Below are 24,816 nucleotides of genomic sequence, written 5' to 3'. Positions count from 1 at the left end.
TATTTTAAAAGGAATTAAATAACCCGACCCCCAAATCTACACACAATACCCTATGACACAGTAAAAACAGAAACATTTTTGCAAATGTACTAAAGTAACAATAACATTCAGGAATATTACATATGTATACAGGATCTTTACTCAGTACTTTGATGAAGCACCTTTGGCAGCAACTACAGCCTCGAGTCTTCTTGGATATAACGCTACAAGCTTGGCACACCTGTATTTGGGAAGTTTGTCCCATTCTTCTCTGCAGATCCTCTCAAGGTCTGTCAGGTTGGATGTGGAGCCTCGCTGCACAGCCATTTTCAGGTCCCAGAGGATGTTCGATTGGGTTCAAGTCCGGGCTATGGCTGGGTGTCATTGTCCTTTTGGAAGGTGAACCTTCACTGCAGTCTGAGGAGTGCTCTGGAGCAGGTTTTTAATCAAAGGATTTGTCCATTCATCTTTCCCTCGATCCAGACTAGTCTCCCAGTCCCTGCCGCTGAAAAACACCACCCACAGCATGCTGCCACCACCATGCTTCATTGTCAGGATGATGCCAGGTTTCCTCCAGACGTGAAGCTTGGCATTCAGACCAAAGAGTTCAATCTTGGCTTCATCAGACCAGAGAATCTGAAGATTCTCCCATCCCCACAGAGGAACTCTGGAGTTCTGACAGAGTGACGATCATGTTTTTGGTCACCTCCCCGACCAAGGCCCTTTGCCCCCAATTGCTCGGTTTGGCTGGGAGGCAAGCTCTAGGAAAAGTCTTGGTGGTTCCAAACTTCTTCCATTTAAGAATAATGGAGGCCACTGTTCTTGGTGACCTTCAATGCTGCAGAAATGTTTTGGTACCCTTCCCCAGATCTGTACCTTGACACAATCCTGTCTCGGAGCTAAGTACAATTTCTCCGACCTCATGGCTTTGTTTTCGCTCAGACATGCACTGTCAACTGTGGGACCACGCATACATAAATACGCACGCACGCACGCACGCACGCACGCACGCACCTTTCCAAAACATGAGTTCAATCAAGTTGTAGAGACATCAAGGATGATCAATGGAAACACGATGCACCGGAGCTCAATTTTGAGTCTCATAGCAAAGGGTCTGAATTCTTAAGTAAATGTGATTTGTTTTTTATTTTTAATACATTTGTAAAAATATGGTTTTCACTTTGTCATTATGGGGTATTGTGTGTAGATTGATGTTTAATCTTAGAATAAGGCTGCAAAGTAACAAAATGCCAAACTGCAGTCAGTTCAAGACCCTGGTGAAGATGACGAGTATGCAGATGAGCTTCCCTGTGACATTGACAGTTTGTGCAGAAATTCTTCGGTTGTGCAAACCCACAGTTTCATCAGCTGGTCTCAGACAATTCTGCAGGTGAAGGTCCTGGGCTGGAATGGCTTCAAGTGGCCTGTACATATGTGCATATGGAACATTTCTGGGATCTTTTTATTTCAGCTAATGAAACATAGGACCAACAATTTCAATGTTACTTTTATATTTTTGTTAAGTGTAATTTAAGATACCAATGTAGCAGTAGACCAGCTATAACAATATTGAAATATAACTTAAAATAAATCAATGTAGGCTACAGCAAAAAAAACACATGAGAATATATAGTCCTTCACCGTGATAATATGAAATGCATATTCATAATAACTTCCCAGTAAAGAAGTTTGTGAATGAAAAATGTGTTCCTACCTTAGTTTCCAAAACCTCCCACAATGACTCTTTCCATGTCAAGTCCATGTAAATCCTGACAGTCAATTTCTTGCTCAAAGCCATGTGGCTGTGACATAAAGGCAAATCTACACAAATCAGGTCACCCTCTTATCCTCCCTTTGACCCCACTGTCTCGTACACTGCATACACCATCTGTCAAATCATCACCACAATGAGAGGGGATTTAACTAGTGGGAGGAGGGAAACACGCTGCCACATTCCTTTCTCACTCACTCTCGCACAGCTGAATGGGTCCAGATGCTAACTGCAGAATGTTGATGCACTCAGCGGAGGGATCAGAGGCCAGAGAGTTTCTCAGAGCCGGGACATTGAGGAGGGAGTGTCCTCTAGATGTACAATGGATAAAGGTCTGTGTGGTAAGGGCAGTGGGGGTAGGATTCAAGCAGGGGTAGCTCGGTTTAGTTTCTGAGGTTGATGTGGCTTAGGGCAGGGCTAGATTGGAAGCTAGGATTGGAGTTTGGGTTGAGGGCTGGTACACAGAGCAGTAACTGAGGACATTCTGCCATTCTAGACAGCGTCTACTTCTGTGCGTGACTAAGAGATGATCGTTCAGTGGGAGTGTACACTGTGTGGTTAGTGGTTAGTACACTGTGTGCTCTTGTCTGCGTGTGTTACCTGTGTTAGGCGGTGTCTCTCAGAAGAAGTTCTTGATGAGGGGAGTAAGCAGTTTGACCCACAGTTTCACATGGCGGTCTGGCTGCTGGAACGTAGAGCTGGACACCTCTGTAGACCTCTGGTACAACATCTCCTGCTCCTGTGTGGGTTATAGAGAGACAGCGATCGAGATGTAGAGGAGCAGAAAGATAAATAAATAATGTGTGTATGAAGGGGAGTGGCAGGTAAACCCAGCACATTAAAATGAAAGGCCATAGTATAGCCATACATCAGCTCCCACTGTCTCACATACAGGCATTAAGCACAAGTTGCTGAAGAAGTTTCCCTCCAAGCTCGATCTCAGTCTGCATTGCATATGCCAGCTCAGCATAGCTTATTATACCAGGAACTATCAGACCAGTTGAATTTTGTAGACAGGCCTGTCGTTGAGGGCTGTATAAAGCAGAGCCACAGTATCGAGCCATCAAGTCCGTTTAAATAAAGTTCTCAGTTTGAATGGCCTACCTCCTGCAGCTGGGCCTGTAGTACCTGGTTCTCTGTTACTATGGCGATCTGGGCCTCCAGGTCCCGGTGCACAGAGCGATAGCCAAAGTTAGGAGACCCAATCAGTGTCAGGCATGGCCGCACTTGCCCCCGAAGGTAGTACCACAACCCTGCGTGCACACACACACACACACACACACAAGAGAGAGAGAGATATTGGTGGAGGAAGGAAAGAGGGAAGTATAGTTTCCCCACATCAGTGATTTGTTCTGCAGCTGGGGGTCAGGGTCTGCTCTACTCTAATGGTCATTGATTCTCTCCCAGCTGGGTGCTGTGTGTGTTCTCCCCCACTGTTCTCGCTCCTGCAGTGCTTGCTGTGCTTACGGGAAACCGCCGGCCCGCCCTGCTTCATCTAATAAAAGGGACTTCTCTTCACTGTGTGTGTTCATTTCCCGCTCTCCCTCTCCCCTATTTTCTTTTCAAAGACGGGTCTTTTGAAGAATAAAAAACAACTTACCTAGCTACTAATGCATCACTAACATTTCAGTTAAGTCTTAATATTATTTATTTTGGACACATTGCCTTTTTATTCTATAAGTATCAGCGAAAGAGAAGTGCATGTTGGCAGTAGTTTAGATATCATTTGTCAGAGCATTGTTTATAAGCTGTTTCAAATGGGGATTTTGGTTCCTGTTTGCCACGCCCACAAATATAAAGAACACACTAAAGCACAGAAACCCCCGAAGTCCATCAAACCCAGAAATGACTGTGTGTGTTTCTTTGGCCCGGGGCTAAGGGTGAACGACTTGACAAGGACTCCCACAACATGTCTAGCTTACCACAGGGACAGAACAGCAGAACCAGAGAATAAAACAGTAGAACGTGGTCCAGCTAATCTGTCTGTCAGGCTAGAATAGACACTGTGCGAGTCCCTAAGGGCACCCTATTTCCTAAATAGTGTACTACTTTTTACCAGGGCCCATAGAGCTATATAGGAAATAGGGTGCCATTTGGGACGCACCCTCGGCTTCCCAGCAGCTTACTGTCTGACCGTAGCACATCATAGCAACAACAATCACATCACTACCTGGCATAACTCACAGCCAAACAGAACTAATCACATTGGAGTAGAATCAATCTAGGCTCTCAGGCCAAGGGTTATATTGTGTGTGTAGTCTACTTTCTCTGCACTCTGTGTGCGTGTCACCCACCCTTGGCGTGGAAGGTCCATTGTGCTCTGTGGTACTCGTGGAGGTGAACCCTCTCCTGCTGTCCCAGCTGACACACTTTGCTGTAGAACTGTCTGGCAATGTGGATGTAGGCGGCTGGGATCTCTCCGGCAATGCCCTTGGCGCCGAAAAACCCGTTGACCTCCGGGGAGGCGGTGAGGATCCGGTAGTCGGCGCCCAGCCCGAGAACCAGCGACATGTAGGCCCTGGTCAGGTTGAAATACCCCGACGTCAGAAACACAGTCACACCGGGACCTGCATCAGTCAGCAAACGCTGCAAGGGAAAATAGGTGAAGTTCAGATGTAGTGGCCACATTTACATTTTTAAGTCACACATGAACAAAAAAGACAAAAACATTCCAAGATAACATGTGCAATGGGAGTTATTTGTCTGATATTAGTTGGTGAGGGTAGTGGTATCCAGGTGCATGTCTGTGTACCCACCTGTGTGACCTGCTCATCCACCTGTATTCCCAGAGGTTTCATCTGAACCAGAGGAAAAACCCAAGTATCCTCCTTCCCTCCTTCCTCCCCCTCGCTCTCCCGCACTAAACGTTCTGATTCGGCGACGTGTTGCCGCACGTGAGCAGTGTTGACCACCTCCATAATGTGTTGCCGAGCCGACGCCGAAAAATCATCCCTGTTGCCTAATGACAAAAGAATGCAGTGATGTAATAGAAGAGGAAACAGACCGACCTGGTTAAAGCTAGAATCCATTCTAGGACTTCTAAATTAATGATATATACACACACACACACACACACACACACACACACAGACACATCAATTAATTCATGAAGAACATGACTTATAAATATCTGGACTACGCCTGGCGGCTGGGGCCACGCACAGACATGACTCGGAGAGTGAGGGAGGGGAGAGGGGTACCTGTAAGTTCAGCATTTGAGTTCATTCTAAAGACGTGCTTTTACTGTAAAGTTAAAGCTCCCTTTCAGCTGGGGAACTTCATTCACTAATGATTAGAGTGTGTGTGTCTTCCCACTCCGTATTGCTTACCAGCAACTCTGACATCACTGCTCTATTTCTGGTCTCCGTGCCAACTGCGGTCCAGTTCTGCAGACATGTCATTCAGCTCTCTCGCCTGCCTCCCACTCTCTCATTCACACACATGCCAGTTCGCCGATTTCACCGTGTGTCTGAACTGGAACCAGACTACATTTACAGCCAATCTGATTCCATTAACCTTTCCAACACCACCACATTACACTATATTATGAGAGTGTGCAAGGAGTTACGCACTTAGGGTCTGTGTGTGTGTTACTTCTGTGTTATGTGTGCGTTTTATACCTTTGTAGGGGTGCACCATGCCGTACATCATGCTCACAGAGTTGTCGGTCTGTAGCTGTAACGACACGTCACCCACGGCGCCCACCAGATCAGAGAAGAAGTCGGCCACCTCCCCACAGTTCTCAAGGAGCACGTAGCGGTCCTGTCTGTTGGTGAAGTACGAGTCACTCAGGTTGGCCCTGCGGAAGGAGGGAGAGACGGAGAGTGAAGGACAGAGAGACAAGGTTGAACGAGAGACGTCAAAAAAACATCAGCTACTGTATGAGAAAAACACCAACTGTTTTTTGTGAGCGTGTACCCGCTGATGATGAGGTCGTCATCAAACAGGTAAGCTTTGATGTGCTGTACCCCGATGGTCTCGTTGAAGCGCTGTGGGACCAGGAGCCGGAGCAGCCCTCTCAGGTCAGGGGTATGGTACAAAGATACACGCATCTGACTGCTGTACTGCTTCAGCAACGGCAGCAACATGGTCCTAGAGTTGGTCTTACCTAGACCGACAGAGAGAGGGGTTACAGACAGACAACTTTGTAAGAGTAATATGGCATTCTCCCTCACACACACTCCTACCTCGTGAGCCACGCGTGTAGTCAAGTAGAATGGAGACCTGCAGGTCAGGGTTGTCACCCTCCTGTGAACGCTCCAGAGCTTCCTGCATACAGTCCACCAGCTCCTGTTCCAGCGGCCCTGTACCCAGATACAGGGAGGCCATCACCACCCGCCTCTTAGCAGTCTTGATACGGGCCTGAACAGAAAAAAACAATACATTACAGGAAAAAAACTAGAGGGCTTCATCAGGGGGCTTGAACTCCCTCCAAATAAAATTCAAAGACGTCAAACACACAGAACCTGATATTCTTCCAGCCTAGTCATTATTTCTCAATCAGGTGAGTCACATGCACTGTTTCCTAATGTTCCCACACAGCCAAATAAACAGCTTTTTGTGTTTGTTGCTGTGCCCGAAAGGGTTGATGCCGGTGACTCAAGCATTATCACAAACTCACACATCCTGTACGCAATTCAACTAAATAGTCAACCACGGACAGAAACAAACACACACACGGTTGAGCGCCACTGTGGTATAAAGAGCACACTGTGTTGGAGGGAACAATCAATTATTTCCTTTCCTCATTTTTTGTTTATTACACCCTCTTTTTTAGTACATCACATGATTTAGAGAAAGCTTCCACCACACACACACACACACACACACACACACACACACACACACACACCTTACCTTCATGGTGTGGTAGAATTGGTCAGGGGATGTGAGGATGTGGATGTGTGTGCCGGGCACCCTGAAGGCGGGCACGTGTTCTGCCATCCAGCGGAAGCGGGCACGGAGGCCATCGGTGCCCTGAACTTCATCCGACCCAGGGGACCTGACGACAGGAAGGGGAGAGGGGTCTGCCTCCGCTAGGAGAGGTGCTAAGAGCAACACGGATGACCTGGAAGAGAGAGAGGTAGGGGGGTGGGGAGACGTGGAGGGAAAGAGAACGAGAGAAATGAGTCTATAGCTGGAGTGGAGATTGCCTCCCATTGATAAAAAACGAATCCAACCCCCCCACCTCCATTATCACTGTGACTTATCACACTTACTGAAATCTTTTACAACAGAGGACTCAGTCATATTGCTGGTGTGTGTACGCGTGTCTAACCCCATCCCTAGGCCTAATGTTCAGTAACATACACGTCATGTGATTCTCAACTAGGCACTAGGGTGCTTTGGTTCATACCAGTATGGCTGTTGTTGCTCAGCCTGTGACCGTCTTCAAAACGCAACTGACAGATAAAAGGATGGAGGACCCAATCTACTGTAAAGGTTGTGACCCCCAGAGGTCATTTCACATGCAGTAATATCCCTGTATTTAATTCCTGAAAGATCTCACTCCAGCATTCACTAAGTGCATCCCAAATGACACCCTATACTAGGGTTGGGCGATGTCAACCTTTGTCCTATCATGATTGATGATGTACCCATAAAACATTGTGATATACTGATGGGTTCTGACTTATAAACTTGAAATATCCTTAAAATCAACTCACAGAGAGGGGAAAGCAGTACATGTTATTGTTGTTTACAGACAGATTATTTCACTATAACACAATTCCAGTGGGTCAGAAGTTCACATACACTAAGATGACTGTGCCTTTAAACAGCTTGGAAAATTCCAGAAAATTATGTAATGGCTTTAGAAGCATCTGATAAATTATGTCAATTAGCCTGAGTCAATTGGGGGTGTACCTATGGATGTATTTCAAGGCCTACGTTCAAACTCAGTGCCTCTTTGTGTTACGGTTTTCTTCCGTCAAAGGAGAGTCGGACCAAAATGCATCGTGGTAATTTTGATACTTGTTTAATTAACGAATAAACACGATAATACAAAAACAAGAAACGGAACGTAAAACCTATACAGCCTATCTTTTTATTAAAAAAATAATTTATTATCTTCAATACCATTCATTCTTTACAACTCATAATTTTCATACATACTCAAATAATGGTATTTTAATTTAACTAAACAAAAACCCCAAACAAAACCTCAGGGGAGCATCTTCCCTCCCAGTCACCCTACAAACTACCTTTCCCCATCTCCCCGTCCCTAATCTATCCCCTTACAAATCTAAATGACACCCAGCCCTAAACCCCCCTTCCACCTCTCCCGAGCAGCATGCTGCCCCCACTTCCTCTCCTCCCTCTTCATCCTCCCCCTCAAATCTCCTTCCACCCTCCTCACTATCCCTTCCACCCCCCAATCTCTCCCTGTCTTCACCATGTTCTGCCTGGCTTCCCACAGCCCCCGTTTAAAGAGACTCATAAGCCAGAGCAGAAACCTGTCCCTATCCGTCCCTCTCGCTCTCCCTACACCTCTCTCTAACCTGGCCCACATCAATACAAAATCCCCACTTACCAAACCTAACAACACCCGTGCCCTAGCCCATACTACTCCGGCAAAGGCACAGTCCCAAAAGACATGGAGCACAGTCCCCTCCCTGCCACAAGAGGATCTTGGACAGGTGGGGGATTGCACCAAACTATACCGGTACATGATGGAACGTACCGGCAAGCACTTATGGAGGCTCAACCAATTCAGGTCCTTGAGCCTGTTGTCCAGGCCACGCGCCTGCACGCCCTCCCCAACCACTTCCGAGATGCCCACTACAGGCGCCGGACTCCCTGCCTTTCTGACCTCCTCGTACAGGTGCCTGTGATCTAAACCTACTCGGGCAACTTCAACCTCAGGGTGCGCACGCAGCCACTTGGCCGCATGACCAAAGTGCCACGGCAGCTGTTCCGCCCGAGGACCCGTGTTAGACCACACCATTACGCTTCTCGCCTGATACGAGAAGAACACCCGCAGGAGGTAACCGGACGGGTGTATCACTGGATGAGCAAGCTCCGTTAACAAGAAAGAAACAAAAATTGCGTCCAGCTTGAGGGGGAAATGTGGTACCCCCCTACCTCCCTCCCCGATGGGACAGAGCATGCGTGCCCTGGCGACCCACTCGCACCTGCCACTCCACATGAACTGAAACACAAGCCTCACTAGAGGCCTCCTCAGACAAGCCGGCAATGGGTAGATGTACGCCAAATACAAAAGAGACGGCAACACATCCACCTTTAGGACCAGTACTTTCATGACGAAAGATATTGTTGAAAGCCTTGGCAGAGGCTAAGTGCAGGCGATGGCAAATCTTCTCCAATACTCCTTTCTGGTGGAGAAGCAGAGCAGGTGTGCACACACACATGATGGAGCAGTGAAGAGGAATGGGCCATCTTACTGAAGTGAGCTAGGTTATAGGCCTACATCATGGACTGGATAGAAGCACTCTACAGTCTTCACAACTGGATAATAATTGCTTTTTTTTGTTGTTGAAAAATGCATAATATTGTTCGTACTATCCCTCATAAAGCTGTGATTGAGAATAGTCTAGGCTTAAGCTATAGACTTTCATTTGTTAATTTTGAAAGCTACAACAACTAGGACACCTTCATAGGCTAGAATATTTGGGAAACAAGCTACTGTTCATAACTTTAACTTGTCTTTCATGATAGGCCTAGGAGGAGGATAGATTGACAATTAGGTTTTCAAACTAGCATTGAGGGATTTTTCCGGCTATGGATATTGTTTGCTAATAAATGAGTCCTCTGGCTACCTTAAGGTTTTAGGCTATTCAAATAACTGAGGTGAAACATTCATTGTTTGATCGAGAAAAAGCCATGCATAAAAACGATGAAGCATAGCCTTCCGTCATATTTATAGCCTATCAAATGGAGAGACAAGGGAATATAGGCTTCTTTAAAATAAAAAAACAGGTAAACAAGCTATTTAAGGAGTGTCCGTTATAAAAATAAGTTTTGGCTATTGCCTAATACCCATGCACCTGACAGATCAATTTCTCTGACTGGACATTTTGCACTCCTTTGGTAGAATTCCTTCTGACCTAGATTCTAATCTTGCATTCTGTAGGATATATAAAAAGGTATCTCTTCAAATAAGCTAGAGCAAATAGGAATAGGCAAATTACGCTGAATGTCACTTGTGTGCTGCAATATTTTTTTTACTGCGCTGCACCAGTCAAGTTCAATAGGCTTAACCATAGTCTGTCACATCAATAATAGCTGACAACCATTGTTGATGCTATCGTAATATTGCCCAACCCTATGTAGTGTCACCCTTTACCCTATGGGTCATGGTCAAAAGTAGTGCACTATTAAGGGAATATAGTGCCATTTGGGATGCAGGCCCAGAGTTCATTCAGGACAGAGAGTTGGGGAGGAACAATAGCAGGGGGGGAATTACAGTGTGGGTTCAACCCACAGGAGACAAAACAATCAACATAAACACCAAACAGCCAAGTCACATAGAGATGTGGCTCCACTGCTGTTCTGAACCAATAGCTATAAAGCCTACGGGTTGAACCATCCTTTTATGGAAAAGCAAGGGGGGGGTTCCTTATGAAGTACTATCTTTATTATGGTGGTCCAACAACTCGGTGTCCTATCCATACAATACTAGACCCCTGTTTTACCACCGGACAAAGGTTGGATGGGTGTAAGTACACTGGAATACAGTGTCTATAGAGAGAACACACTAGATTCACTCTTTGTAGAACAGTGGGAATATCATGAGGAAAGATCTTAGAGAGCTGAGATATGTGCTGGGGAAATGTATGAAAAAAAAAGTTAGTGCAATAGGGGTACACCGGTGACAGCTAGAAGAAAGCCAGTTTAGTTGTGAGTACGTGTGGCTGCCATTGTATGCTTTGTCCCGGGGGTTCATTTAGATCATGTGTCTTCCATCCAAACAGTTTCATATTACTGCTAACAGGCAACACAATCCTCCTCTCTTCCCTCCCTCCTTTACCCCACAGTCAGGAGGGCATTGGCAGACAAATGTGTCATTCATTCCCATCAAAAGGAAGAAAACAGACTAAAACATGGAGTGACCACTTGAACAATAATGCTCATTTTTGTTTTTCTCTTCTAAACGTTTTGCTATGTGTGCCCAAATTAATACGACCATGAATAACACAGTTGAAGTCGGAAGTTCACATACATTTAAACTCAGTTTCACAATTCCTGACACTTAATCCTAGTAAAAATTCCCTGTCTTTAGTCAGTTAGGATTGCCACTTTGTCAGAATAATAAAGTCGGCAAAAAAAGAAACGTCCTCTCACTGTCAGCTGCGTTTATTTTCAGAAAACTTCATGTGTTAACATTTGTACGAATATAACAAGATTCAACAACTGAGATAAACTGAACAAGTTCCACAGACATGTGACTAACATATGTGGAATAAAGTGTCCCTGAACAGGGGGGGGTGGTCAAAATCAAAAGTAACAGTCAGTATCAGGTGTGGCCACCAGCTGCATTAAGTACTGCAGTGTACCTCCTCCTCATGGATTGCACCAGACTTGCCAGTTCTTGCTGTGAGATGTTACCCCACTCTTCCACCAAGGTACCTGCAAGTTCCTGGACATTTCTGGCCCTAGCCCTCACCCTTTGATCCAACAGGTCCCAGACGTGCTCAATGGGATTGAGATCCGGGCTCGTCACTGGCCATGGCAGAAGACTGACATTCCTGTCTTGCAGGAAATCACGCACAGAACGAGCAGTATGACTAGTGGCATTGTCATGCTGGAGGGTCATGTCAGGATGAGCCTGCAGGAAGGGTACCACATGAGGGAGGAGGGTGTCTTCCCTGTAACGCACAGCATTGAGATTGCCTGCAATGACAACAAGCTCAGTCCGATTATGCTGTAATACACCGCCCCAGACCATGACGGACCATCCACCTCCATCCCACTCCAGAGTACAGGCCTCGGTGTAATGCTCATTCCTTCGACAATGAACGTGAATCCGATCATCACCCCTGGTGAGACAAAACTGCGACTCGTCAGTCAAGAGCACTTTTTGCTTGTCCTGTCTGGCCCAGCGACGGTGGGTTTGTGCCCATAGGCGACATTGTTGCTGGTGAGAACCTGCCTTACAACAGGCCTACAAGCCCTCAGCCCAGCCTCTCTCAGCCTATTGTGGACAGTCTGAGCACTGATGGAGGGATTGTGTACTCCTGGTGTAACTCGGGCAGTTGTTGTTGCCATCCTGTGCCTGTCCCCCAGTTGTGATGTTCGGATGTACCGATCCTGTGAAGGTGTTGTTACACGTGGTCTGCCACTGCGAGGACGATCAGCTGTCCGTCATGTAGCGCTGTCTTAGGCGTCTCACAATACTGGACATTGCAATTTATTGCTCTGGTCACATCTGCAGTCCTCATGCCTCCTTGCAGCATGCCTCACACAGATGAGCAGGGACCCTGGCATCTTTCTTTTGGTGTTTTTCAGAGTCAGTAGAAAGGCCTCTTAGGTGTCCTAAGTATTCATAACCTATACCTATAAGTATTGCCTACCGTCTGTAAGCTGTTAGTGTCTTAACGACAGTTCCACAGGTGCATGTTAATTAATTGTTTATGGTTCATTGAACAAGCATAGGAAACAGTGTTTAAACCCTTTACAATGAAGATCTGTGAAGTTATTTGGATTTTTACGAATTATCGTTGAATGACAGGGTCCTATAAAAAGGGACGTTTCTTTTATTGCTGAGTTTAGTAGAGAGAATGATTTCAGCTTTTATTTCTTTCATCACATTCTCAGTGGGTCAGAAGTTTACATACACTCAATTAGTAGTTGGTAGCATTGCCTTTAAATTGTTTAACTTGGGTCAAACGTGTCAGGTAGCCTTCCACAAGCTTCCTACAATAAGTTGGGTCAATTTTGGCCCATTCCTCCTGACAGAGCTGGTGTAACCAAGTCAGGTTTGTCGACCTCCTTGCTCGCACACACTTTTTCAGTTCTGCCCACAAAATTTCAACAGGATTGAGGTCAGGGCTTTGTGACGGCCAGTCCAATACCTTGACTTTGTTGTCCTTAAGCCATTTTGACACAACTTCGAAAGTATGCTTGGGGTCATTGTTCATTTGGAAGACCCATTTGCGACCAAGCTTTAACTTCCTGACTGATGTCTTGAGATGTTGCTTCAACATATCCACAACATTTCTTCTTCCTCATGAGCCATCTATTTTGTGTAGTGCACCAGTCCCTCCTGCAGCAACACACCCCTACAACATGATGCTGCCACCCCCGTGCTTCACGGTTGGGATGGTGTTCTTCGGCTTGCAAGCCTTCCCCTTTTTCCTCCAAACATAACAATGGTCATTATGGCCAAACAGTTCTATTTTTATTTCATCAGACCAGAGGACATTTCTCCAAAAAGTACAATCTTTGTCCCCATGTGCAGTTGCAAACCGTCATCTGGCTTTTTTAATGGCGGTTTCGGAGCAGTTGCTTCTTCCTTGCTGAGTGGCCATTCAGGTTTTTACTGTGGATATAGATAATTTTGTACCAGTTCCCTCCAGCATCTTCAGAATGTCCTTTGCTGTTGTTCTAGGATTGATGAGCACTTTTCACACCAAAGTACGTTAATCTCTAGGAGACAGAACGTGTCTCCTTCCTGTGCGTTATGACGGTTGCGTGGTTCCATGGTGTTTATACTTGCGTTCTATTGTTTGTACAGATGAACGTGGTACCTTCAGGCATTTGGAAATTGCTCCCAAGGATGAACCAGACTTGTGGAGGTCTACTATATTTTTTTCTGAAGTCTTGGCTGATTTCTTTTGATTTTCCCATGATGCCAAGCAAAGAGGCACTGAGTTTGAAGGTAGGCCTTGAAACACATCCACAGGTACACCTCCAATTGACAGAATTTTCCAAGCTGTCAACTGTAGTGTATGTAAACTTCTGACCCACTGGATACAGTGAATTATAAGTGAAATAATCTGTCTATAAACAGTTGTTGGAAAAAATACTTATGCCATGCACAAAGTAGATGTCCTAACCGACTTGCCAAAACTATGGTTTGTTAACAAGAAATTTGTGGAGTGGTTTAAAAATGAGTTTTAATGGACTCCAACCTAAGTGTATGTAAACTTCCAACTTCAACTGGACATGCAAGTGCCTCCATCATCTGTAGAGAGATGTGATAGTGTGTAGCCAAATCAAGCCTCTAGGGTGCCATGAATATTGAGATAAAACTGTTCTGTCTATGGCCATAAGCGTGCTATACTGGTCCTTGAAAACTATATAAATACCACATATTATTATTATTATTATTATTATTTTAGAGTCACATGTAGCCTAGCTAGTCTAGGTGCCATGATAGCCACCTCAGGTTATAGGAATGACGATAAAGCTCAGTTATGTCCCAAATCGCACTCTATGCACTACTTGCCCTGGTCAAAAGTAGTACACTAAATAGGGAATTTGGTGCCTTTGGGATGCAACCCTAGGCTGGATGAGGAGTCGTTTTGACCGCCCAGGGTTGATCTCACTCCTGCATGACAGTCTACAACCCTGACCTTGGTACTCACAGCTATGCCTAGGCCAGACAGACTGTCTGTGAGACATTATGGTATAAGCTACTTAAGATGATGTAAAACTGACACATACTATATGCAGTTGTGGACAGACATCTGACAGTCGTTGTTACTTTAGGTTTTCAGGAAACCACAAAAAGACCTTAGATATGTCCTCATTCTGAGAATTTCTGAGTCACTTACTCTACACGCAAAGACTTGACAACACAAGGAAGAAGAGGCGAATTCACAGATAAGGGCTAAAGAAACTGGAAAGGAAGTCTCATATCGCGCCATATCTAGCCTACAGAGAATATTTTGCAAAGTTTAAATCTACTGGCTGAACTTGACTTGCTCGTGCGTTTATTATGTAACCTTGACTTGAGCATGTAGCTATGTTGTAAGATGTAAACTATTTGCACACAACAGTAATGACAATCAGATCAACGAATGCAACATAAAAACATGTTTCAATAATATTTGACGCAAGATATCAAATTGACATTGCGAAAAAAAAACATCAGGAAACACTGTGCACGTAAAGACAGGCAGTACGCACACGTCGCTGGCAAGACATGAGAGCTCTGTCATTACGTCTGACGAAGGAAAAGTGTCTGTCTTTTTTTAATCCATGTCTACAACAGTCGTATATTACCCTCTCCTCCGATCCCGTGTGCGGAACAATCGGTCTGATATTCGGGTGAGGACCGGTGAGTACACAAGTTTCCTCCACGACATGGGAGCCGCCATCATAACAGCCGTTTCAATCAACCCAACTTTATTAGCAAATTGAAACGAAACAAGGACATCCGCACCTCACATGCACAAAATGTTCTGCACACAACGTTCAACGTCTGTGCATCGGGGTACAGCTGGATTATACATCCAAATTTAGTTGAGGGCAGAATCTGGATTAAAGAAATCTATGTATCCACACTATTTCAGTGTAACTGAATGCGCCACACACACAGTACATTACTTATTTGTCTGTATTAATAAATACTATTCCAGTTCTAGTGGGACCTCTAGCGGTCGAGTTCTGAACTACAGAGCCAGGTGGTTCTGTCCGGGACCTGACTTTGAGGGTACTTTATGGGCACCTTGAAATCGCACCTCTACTATAGGCTACACATTTAGCTATCAGGGGTAGATCAATATTCTAAGGCGACAAATATTTACTTGCATGATAGCCTACCTAATTCAAGTGGCCTTACAGGCAGAAGGCTTTGGAAATTGCAAAGATAAACTACCCTAACTCGGGTTCCTTATAGCAGTGTTTCCCAAACTCGGTCATGGGCCCCTCTGGGTGCAAGTTTTTTGTTTTGATGCCCTAGCACTACACTGCTGATTCAAATAACCAACTCATCATCATGCTTTGGTTATTTGAATTAGCTGTGATGTTCTATGGCAAAAAAACAAAACGTGCACCAAGGGGTGCCCATGACCGAGTTTGGAAAACCCTACTTTCTAACCTGTACCCTCACGCATTGAGTACCTGTATATAGCTTCGGTATTATTTTGTGTTACTTTTTTAAATAATTTTTTTACTTTAGTGTATTTAGTAAATAATTTCTTAACTACATTTTTTAAACTGCATTATAAGTAAGCATTTCACGGTAAGGTCCAGGCTGTATCACAACTGGCCGTGATTGGGAGGGCTCACAATTGGCCCAGCGTCGTCCGGGGTTTGACCGGTGTCGGCCGTCATTGTAAATAAGAATTTGTTCTTAACTGACTTGCCTAGTTAAATAAAGGTTAAATAAATAAAAGGTTTACAGCGGTTTTATTGATCTGGATTTTATTTTTGGAGTACATTATACCCTACAGAAGGGACAGGCTATACAACTTACCATACGAGGTCCGGAGCCTGCTGTTTTTCTGTTCTACATGATAATTAGTTGCACCCACCTGGTGTCCCAGATATAAATCAGTACCTTAGTAAGGGTACCACAGTAACAATGAAAAAACGCAGTGTGACTGCGTCGATTCCAGAGTTGAGTTTGAGGGGCCTACAGTATACTGTGGAAGCTTGAGTTTAAATTGTGTGTTGTGTAACACTTTGTTTATAAGTGCAGTAGGCTAGTCGTCAGTCATGCTTGAATTGTGGTTTTTTTATCAAGGGTAGTCTAAGCAAACGGCTTCAACTGTTTCACCTTGTCAGAGGAGTGGATGGGAAGGGAGGACTCACCAGCCAATAACTACGGGAATCTTCCCGTAAAAGGTCACGCACTGATTATTTATTGGCAATCTGCCAAAGCGCGCGCATGTGTGTGTGTTTACTGGAAGAACCTCAGAGCTGAGGAGGTGGAGCCTTCGCTCTACTCGTTGACCGCGGTAACACAGCTACCTCCGTTTGCTAGAGAGCGAGAGAGAGAGAGAGAGAGAGAGAGAGAGAGAGAGCGAGCGAGCGAGAGAGAGAGAGGACACCGACGTCTTTACCGATACATTTCTCCGTCGGTTAGAAGAGGCCGTCTATTCAGCGTTAATGACAAAGTTAATAAATGATTTAACACACAGACATTCGGGGACTTTGGATATTTTCTCCCTGGAGAGGAACGCTGGAGCCCGGGACAGGAACAATCTCCAAGGTAAATAAACAGGCTCCATACCCGGGGCATAGAGTGCTGCTGTACATGGTTCATAAAATAGCATACTGCATATGTGTGTAACAGTGCACATGTTAAGCAAGACGTTGCAATTGCGCAAAAACATGATTATCATAACGGCGATATGGGAAGCCATTTGTGCCTCCAAAAACATCACAGGGAACCAGCTCTACTACAGGCAGCTTAATGGCGCAATGCAGAACAGGACTTTGCTTTTGGGATGTATTATACTCATTCTCCTTATTCCAGATAGACAGTGCTATGTTGTACACTCTTGGAAGGAAATATGCCTCAAATAACCTTTTGGTGTTCAACAGATTGCCACATACCTTTTTTTTCAGGTCAAAACTGTTCCTTGAGGAACCTCTCTGAAAAAGTTCTTCAAGGAACCCCTGTGTAAAGCATATAACGGTAACCTTTTTGTGATGCAAGGGGTTAAATTTTGAACCTATTCAATAATATATTGTAGTGGCAATAGCCTATCAAAATATTGGAGGCATGACTTTTAGTTATTTTTGTCCCCCCTGTAAGAGTAAATGTTATTCATGTTCATCATGTTAACCCTTTGCTATATTGAAACATTAAAGGTTATTCCAAGAACCCCTCAACAAACCGAAGGTGCAAATATGAACCCATTGACTGCAATGGCTCCTTGAGGAACTCCAGGTTTCCTCGAGTCAGCCTACACTCTTAGAATTAGGGGGTAAGTCACATTTCTATTTTGTGGCTGGAAGGGGCCCCAGCTCAGCTCAGACAGACACCATGTTTAGCAGCTGCAGAGCGGGCAGTTATGGCATCTCTTGCCGCTTCAAGTAACAACTAGCATCGGTCCTTGGTGAATGGAGATCTATTAAATATGGAGCTGGGCCCATTACGTCTTGCTCCAAATGCACTGATCAGCAGCACAGTGAGACGGCCAGACCCACCCACCCGGGGGTAGCCTATTTACCATGAAACCGGAGAACCATAGAGCTCTGCTGGTGAAAGCAGCAGGCTGCATGGGAATGAGGTTATTTATTCAGAATGAACCTGGACTCATTCATAATAACCTGGTTTTCTGAACCCCCCCCAGTGGTAAAAGAGAGTTTGAGCTGAGCTGTGTGTGTGTGTGTGTGTACACAGTTATTTGGACCTTAACGTCAGAGATGATAATGACCTGACTGACAACAGGGATCAAGGTTCAAACCTCTAGCTGAATGTTTGTGGGTGTGTAGCTATGTATGTTTTTGTGAATGTGTTTTATGTACAGATGATTTACTCCACCATGTGATGGCCTCCATATAGAATCAGTGGAAAAAGACTGCTTCACACCTTTGAAGTGTTCACAAGAAAATGTATGATAACACATTTCTGCCCCCTGCTCTCTCTCTCGCCTTTCTCTCTGCAGCTGTCTGCAGTGGGTGGTCTCTCTGAGGTCCTCTTTGGACTGCTCCTCAGTGTCATCGCTCTGGGAAACGTGTGTGCACCCCTCTCCCCCCCCTCCTTCCTCACGCCCTCACCCTTTTCCCACATCGCAAACCCTCTTCATCCCTTCTTCTCTCTCTCCCTCCTGCCCTCTACTCTCCCTCGCCCCTCCCTGCTCTGGACCCCCCACCCCTCGGTCAACGAGCCGAGCGTGGGGGTAAGGGCGCCATGGTAACCCACAGCAGGCGCGACCCCCCCACCATGAGCAGCATGACCCCCCCAGAGCCCAGAGGTCAGGGGTCTCATGTGCACCACCTGCGCTATAAACCCTTCAGCTCACATGCACACTACCAACAGGTCAGTTAAATACGTCATGACTGTCAGTCAGCTCCACATGTACTCAAGGTAAACTAGCTAGCCTTTTACTGAATGCAAACCCATCATTACTCCTCCCCCAGTCTCTTGGTTTGTCCAATTGTTGTCTTTACAACATAGTTGATAAATCAATCCACTTTTATTGGTCGCATACACATATTTAGCGGGTGTAGCGAAATGCGTGTGTTCCTAGCTCCAGCAGTGAAGTAATATCTAACAATACAGACATCTAAAAAGTTAAAAATATAATTAATAAATATAGAAACATTAGGATACATATACATTGTCCTCGGAAGTATTCAGACCCCTTGACTTATTCCACATTTTGTTATATTAGACTTATTCAAAAATTTATTAAATAAAACAATTTCCACAGCAATCTACACACAACACCCGATAATGACAAAGCAAAAACCGGTTTTTAGAATCTTTAGAAAAACAGAAATTACTTTGCTATGAGACTCGAAATTGAGCTCAGGTGCATACTGTTTCTATTGATCATCCTTGAGATGTTTCTACAACTTCATTGGAGTCCACCTGTGGTAAATTAAATTGATTGGACATGATTTGGAAAGGCGCACACCTGTACATATAAGGTCCCACAGTTGCATGTCGGAGCAAAAACCAAGCCATGAGGTCGAAGGAATTGTCCATAGAGCTCTGAGACAGGATTATGTTGAAGCACAGATCTGGGGAAGGGTACCAAAACATTTCTGCAGCAGTAAAGGTCCCTAAGAACAGTGACCTCCATCATTCTTAAATGGAAGAAGTTTGGAACCACCAAGACACTTCCTAGAGCTTGCCTCTCAGCCAAACTGAGCAATTGGGGGAAAGGGGCCTTGGTCAGGGAGGTGACCACCAACCCAATGGTCACTCTGACAGAGCTGTGGAGATGGGAGAACCTTCCAGAAGGACAACCTTTCTCTGCAGCACTCCACCAATTAGACGTTTATGGTAGAGTGGCCAGATGGAAGCCACTCCTCAGTATTTTATTATTTATTTTATTTAACCTTTATTTAACTAGGCTAGTCAGTTAAGAACAAATTCTTGTTTAGTGACGGCCTACCAAAAGGCATCCTGTGGTGACGGGGACCTGGGCTTAAATATATATGACAAAACACACATCACAACAAGAGAGACAACACCACATAAAGAGAGACCTAAGATGACAATATAGCAAGGCAGCAACACATGACAACCCAGCATTGTAGCAACACAACATAACAACATGGTACCAGCACAAAACATGCTACAAACATTATTGGGCACAGACAACAGCACAAAGGGCAAGAAGGTAGAGACAACAATACATCACACAAAGCAGCCACAACTGTCAGTAAGAGTGTCCATGATTGAGTCTTTGAATGAAGAGATGGAGACAATGGTCCAGTTTGAGTGTTTGTTGGAGCTTGTTCCAGTCGCTAGCTGCAGCGAACTGAAAAGAGGAGCGACCCAGAAATGTGTGTGCTTTGGGGACCTTTAACAGAATGTGACTGGCGGAACGGGTGTTGTATGTGGAGGATGAGGGTTGCAGTGGATATTGCAGATAAAGGGGAGTGAGGCCTAAGAGGGTCTTTCAAATAAGCATCAACCAGTGGGTCTTGCGATGGGTATACAGAGATGACTAGTTTACAGAGCAGTGTTGAGTGCAGTGATGTGTCCTATAAGGAGCAGTGGTGACAAATCTGATGGCCTAATGGTAGTCATACCTTGTGGATTGGTAATAATCTGAGAAAGATTTAGGGAGTCCCATTGCTTTAGGACTTGGTCAGGTGGTTTAAGCATGTCCCAGTTTAGGTCACCAAGCAGGCCAAATTCAAACTTAGAATAAGGGGCCAGGAGAGTGCTTAGGGCAGGTAGGGTACAGGCCGGTGCTGATGGAGGACAATAGCACCCAGCAACAGCCAACAAAGAGCTATTTGAAAGTTTAATGCTTAAAACCAGCAAATCAAATTGTTTGGGGACAGACTTGGTGGAGACAACCGAGCACTGAAGGTGATTCTTGGTAAAGATTTCCATTTCTCCACCTTTGGAAGATCTGTCTTGCCGAAAAAGGTTATTACCAGAAAGGTTAACATCAGTATTCTTAACACACTTCCTTAATTAACCACGTCTCAGTAATGACAAACTCATCTGGATTGGAGCTGTGAACCTACACTTTCAATTGATACATTTAGGTAATAAGCTTCTAGTGTTAACGTACAGAAAACACAGGCTTTTACGAGAGCAGAAATCAGTGAAGCAGATATCTGAGCACAAGTCAGAATTGGGAATAGCAACAGTAGATGGGCCAGGATGTACATGCACATTTCCAGATATCATCAACAGTAATACAATCAAGGCACAGCATAGTGAAAGGCACATGACAGCATGCTTTGAGTTTGCCAAAAGGCTTCGAAGAAACAAGATTCTCTGGTTTGATGAAACCAAGATTGAACTCTTTGGCCTGAAAGCCAGGCGGAATGTCTGGAGGAACCCTGGCACCATCCCTACGGTGAAGCATGGTGGTGGCAGAATCATGCTGTGGTTACGTTTTTCAGCGGCAGGAATTGGGAGACTGGTCAGGATGGAGGGAAAGATGAGCGGAGCAAAGTACAGAGAGATCCTTGATGAAAACATGCTCCAGAGCACTCAGACTGGGGTGCTAAGGTTCACCTTCCAATAGGACAATGACCCTAAGCACAAAGCCAAGACAACGCAGGAGTGGCTTCGTACAAGTCTCAATGTCCTTGAGTGGCCCAGCCAGAGCCTGGACTTGTACCTGATCAAACATCTCTGGAGAGACCTGAAAATAGCTGTTCAGGTCTCTCCAGAGATGGATCTGCAGCGAAGAATGGGAGAAACTCTCCACATACAGGTGTGCTAAGCTTGTAGGGTCATACCCAAGAAGAATCTAAGCTGTAATTGGTGCCAAATGTGCTTCAACAAAGTACTGAGTAAAGGGTTGTAATACTTGTGAATGTTATTTCCGTTTTCTTTTATTTGCAAAAATGTCTGAACCTGTTCTTGCTGTAACTTAACAAAATGTGGAAAAAGTCAAGGAGTCTGAATACTTTCTGAATGTACTGTGTGTGTGTGTGTATGATGGGATGTACAGACATTATGGAGAGAGTATGTAGTATATCTGAAGAATAGTATATGTACAGCAATAGTTAAATAGGATAGGCCTTGACTAAAATACATTATAGACGTATGAATTGGGTAAAAAATTGTATGTAAACATTATTAAAGTGACCAGTGTTCTATGCCTATAGGGCAGCAGTCTCTAAGGTGCAGGTTTGAGAAACCGGAGGGTAGCCGGCTAGTGACAGTGACTAAAGTTCAGGGCAGGGTACTGGGCAGAGGCCGGCTAGTAGTGACTATTTAGCGATCTGATGGCCTTGAGTGAGAAGCTGTTTTTCAGTCTCTCTGTACCAGCTTTGATGCACCTATACTGACCTCACCTTCTGGATGGTAGTGGGGTGAACAGGCTGTGGCTCATGTGGCTGAGGTCCTTGACGATCTTCGGGGCCTTCCTGTGACACCGGATACTGTAGATGTCCTAGAGGGCAGGCAGTGTGCCCCTGGTGATGCCAACATTGGGCAGACCTCACCAACCTCTGGACTGTGCAGTTGCCATCCCAGACGGTGATACAGCTCGACAGGATGCTCTCAATGGTGCATCTGTTAAAGTTTGAGGGTCTTAGGGGCCAAGATGAATTTCTTCAGCCACCTGAGGTTGAAGAGGGGCTGTTGCACTTCTTCACCACACTGTCTGTGTGGGTGGACCATTTCAGTTTGTCAGTGATGTGTACTCTGAGGAAACTTGAAGCTTTTCACCTGTCAATTGGACCTGTCAATGTGGATGGGAGCGTGCTCCCTCTGGTGTCTCCTGAAGTCCACGATCAGCTCCTTCGTCTTTTTAACGTTGAGGAAGAGGTTCTTTTCTGGCACCACTCAGCCAGATGCCTCACCACCTCTCTGCCGGCTGTTTCGACATTGTTGGTAATCAGGACGACCACTGTTGTTGTGTTCAAACTTGATGATTGAGTTGGAGACGTCCGTAGCCACTCTGTCATGGGTGAACTGGGAGTGCAGTGAGGGTTGCGCACACACCCTTGTGGAGCCCCCGTGTTGAGGATCAGTGTAGTGGTGTTGTTGCCTACCTTCACCTCCTGGGGGCAGCCCGCCATGAAGCCCAGGACACTAATTTAGTTTATTGGGTACAGGAACAATGGTGGACATCTTGAAGCAAGTGGGGACAGCAGATAGGAAGAGATTGAATATACGACAGTGTATGTATACGACAGTGTATGTATCGTAGTTATTGTCATCAACTATTTTTAAGCAATAAAGCACGAGTGGGTGGGGTATATGGCCAATATACCGTAGCTAAGGGCTGTTCTTATGCACGAGGCAATGTGGAGTGCCTGGATACAGCCCTTAGCCATGGTATATTGGCCATATACCACAAACCCCCAAGGTGCCTAATTGCTATTATAAATTGCTTACCAATGTAATTAGAGCAGTAAAAAGAAAGGTTTTGTCCCGTGGTATACCTGTGGTATACAGTCTGATATACCATGGCTTTCAGCCAATCAGCATTCAGAGCTCGAACCACCCAGTTTATAATATACAGTAAGTAACCTATTCTTCTCCTTGCTCCAGGTGCTGTGTGCGGTGCGTAAGCTACAAGAGAGTGGGTTCTACTGGGGTGCGGTGGGGGGTCGTGAGGCTAGCTCTCTGCTCCGCTCCCAGCCCCCCGGGACCTTCCTGGTTCGAGACTCATCCGACCACCACTACTTCTTCACACTGTCGGTCCAGACGGCCCGCGGGACCAAGAACCTCCGTATCCACAGCCAGGGGGGAAGCTTTTACCTGCAACCCGACTCGTGCTGCACACACATGCCCCCGCGCTTCGACTGTGTGCTCAAACTGATTGGACACTACATGGGGAAGGAGGGGCGAGGTGGAGAAGCAGCAGGAGGAGGGGAGGCTGGGGTAAGGGCGGGGGGAGGCACGGCTGCGGCGGCAGGGGAGACTGTGGGGTCGGGGACTGGGAGTGTGTATCTGATACACTCAGGGGGAGAGAAGGTTCCGTTGGAGCTGCGTCGACCCCTCCCCTCCTCCCTGTCCTCCCTCCAACACCTGTGTAGGAGGACCCTGAACGGACACCTCGGGGGCTCGGCCAGCCCCGACACACACCAGCTCCCTCACACACTCAGGAACTTCTTGGACGAGTACGATGCCCCTATCTAACACACACACACATACACACAAAAACACACACACACTCACACAGTTCAGGTTTGGGGTTTTCCCCTCTAACGGTTGAGGATAGGATTTGGAAAGGGTAAGCTGTTCCAAATCGATGCCACTGCTTTCTTACCAAGGGGAACCTAATATAGGTAACCATTGATACTCCTCCACTCCTGGACAGACCGTTAATGGGAGTTAAGACAAGACTGGGGGGGTTAAAAGTCGTTGCCCTCTCAGCCAGTGACCCAATCTCCCAGCGGGTGCTGTGATTGGGTAGTCAAAAAGATTGATAGGTCGAAAATGCAGACCGTGGACATGCCACACATGCATGCAAACACACACACAGTGACGTGTGTGGCTTTAGGAGTATAGCCAGAAGGTTGTTTGGGGTTTGTTGTGCTGCTGTGGCTGAGGTATAGCTCCTTCTATTGATCAATAGAGGCTTTCATCTCCTCCCTTTTTTCTCCTGTTTGACATGTAGAATGGGCTCAATGGACTGTGAGAGGGAGGGAAAGGAAGCGAGAGACAAGGAGAGAGGTGTAATGAGAGTGTCTAGAGAACAGTAGTGTGTCAAACGAAGGGGCCAAAAGCAGAGTGAAAGTGTTTGTGGTGTCGTACACATTTCCACTGCTGTATGCCAACTAGCATAGCCTCATAGGAGGGTGTGGGGGATCATGGCTGAAGACAGCCGTGAGCCTCACAAACATACACAAGACACCACGTACATACAGCTTACAGTGCTGTGAAAAAGCATTTCAAATTCTCTCTACTTTTGCATATTTTTTTATTTTTTTCTCCCCAATTTCATGGTATCCAATTGTTTTTTAGTAGCTATTATCTTGTCTCATCGCTACCACTCCCGTACGGCCTCGGGAGAGACGAAGGTTGAAAGTCATGCGTCCTCCGATAC

The 24,816-nt window shown here is 45.6% G+C and overlaps 2 protein-coding genes across 14 annotated transcripts in view; one reads left to right on the top strand and one right to left on the bottom strand.

Annotated features, from left to right (window-relative positions):
* The window catches only part of LOC112257339 (CDP-diacylglycerol--glycerol-3-phosphate 3-phosphatidyltransferase, mitochondrial), a 34,223-nt gene extending 18,001 nt beyond the window's left edge, over positions 1-16,222 (bottom strand). Inside the window, exons 1-9 of one of the 4 annotated variants that reach the window (XM_024430862.2) lie at positions 16,134-16,222; positions 6,608-6,818; positions 5,938-6,112; positions 5,669-5,858; positions 5,371-5,549; positions 4,507-4,709; positions 4,045-4,336; positions 2,855-3,003; positions 2,351-2,489 (exon numbers count right to left, since the gene is read on the bottom strand). In XM_024430862.2, the coding sequence (XP_024286630.1) occupies positions 2,370-2,489; positions 2,855-3,003; positions 4,045-4,336; positions 4,507-4,709; positions 5,371-5,549; positions 5,669-5,858; positions 5,938-6,112; positions 6,608-6,694 (1,395 nt within the window). In that variant the 5' untranslated portion in view covers positions 6,695-6,818; positions 16,134-16,222 and the 3' untranslated portion in view covers positions 2,351-2,369. Of the gene's footprint in view, positions 1-2,350; positions 2,490-2,854; positions 3,004-4,044; positions 4,337-4,506; positions 4,710-5,370; positions 5,550-5,668; positions 5,859-5,937; positions 6,113-6,607; positions 6,819-14,938; positions 15,207-16,133 lie in introns of those variants that run through there. The other 3 variants (XM_024430853.2, XM_024430845.2, XM_024430839.2) reach the window with 3 other exon arrangements.
* Positions 16,223-16,306: 84 nt separating this feature from the next.
* On the top strand, positions 16,307-24,344 carry LOC112257362 (suppressor of cytokine signaling 3). Of its 10 annotated transcripts, none has more exons than XM_042325870.1 (4): positions 16,307-16,871; positions 17,477-17,592; positions 18,277-18,650; positions 23,316-24,344. In XM_042325870.1, the coding sequence occupies exons 3-4, from the start codon at positions 18,522-18,524 to the stop codon at positions 23,904-23,906; spliced, it is 720 nt and encodes a 239-aa protein (XP_042181804.1). In that variant the 5' UTR covers positions 16,307-16,871; positions 17,477-17,592; positions 18,277-18,521; the 3' UTR covers positions 23,907-24,344. The 10 variants fall into 10 exon arrangements, with proteins under 10 accessions (XP_042181804.1, XP_024286681.1, XP_042181803.1 ...); XM_024430913.2 differs by adding an exon at positions 17,231-17,300 and having other exon boundaries at positions 17,477-18,650; XM_042325869.1 differs by adding an exon at positions 17,207-17,300 and having other exon boundaries at positions 17,477-18,650.
* Positions 24,345-24,816: the final 472 nt, after the last annotated feature.

The sequence above is a fragment of the Oncorhynchus tshawytscha genome, linkage group LG01 (assembly GCF_018296145.1).
Source record: "Oncorhynchus tshawytscha isolate Ot180627B linkage group LG01, Otsh_v2.0, whole genome shotgun sequence".
Lineage (NCBI taxonomy): Eukaryota > Metazoa > Chordata > Actinopteri > Salmoniformes > Salmonidae > Oncorhynchus > Oncorhynchus tshawytscha.
Note: the sequence above shows the minus strand (reverse complement) of the source record. Positions and strands in the feature narration are given on the sequence as shown.

Coding starts and splice junctions, on each gene's coding strand:
- LOC112257362 (XM_024430928.2), top strand. CDS start 18,522: ATGGTAACCCACAGCAGGCGCGACCCCCCCACCATGAGCAGCATGACC. Junction 18,651..23,315: donor CACATGCACACTACCAACAG/GTCAGTTAAATA, acceptor TCCTTGCTCCAG/GTGCTGTGTGCGGTGCGTAA.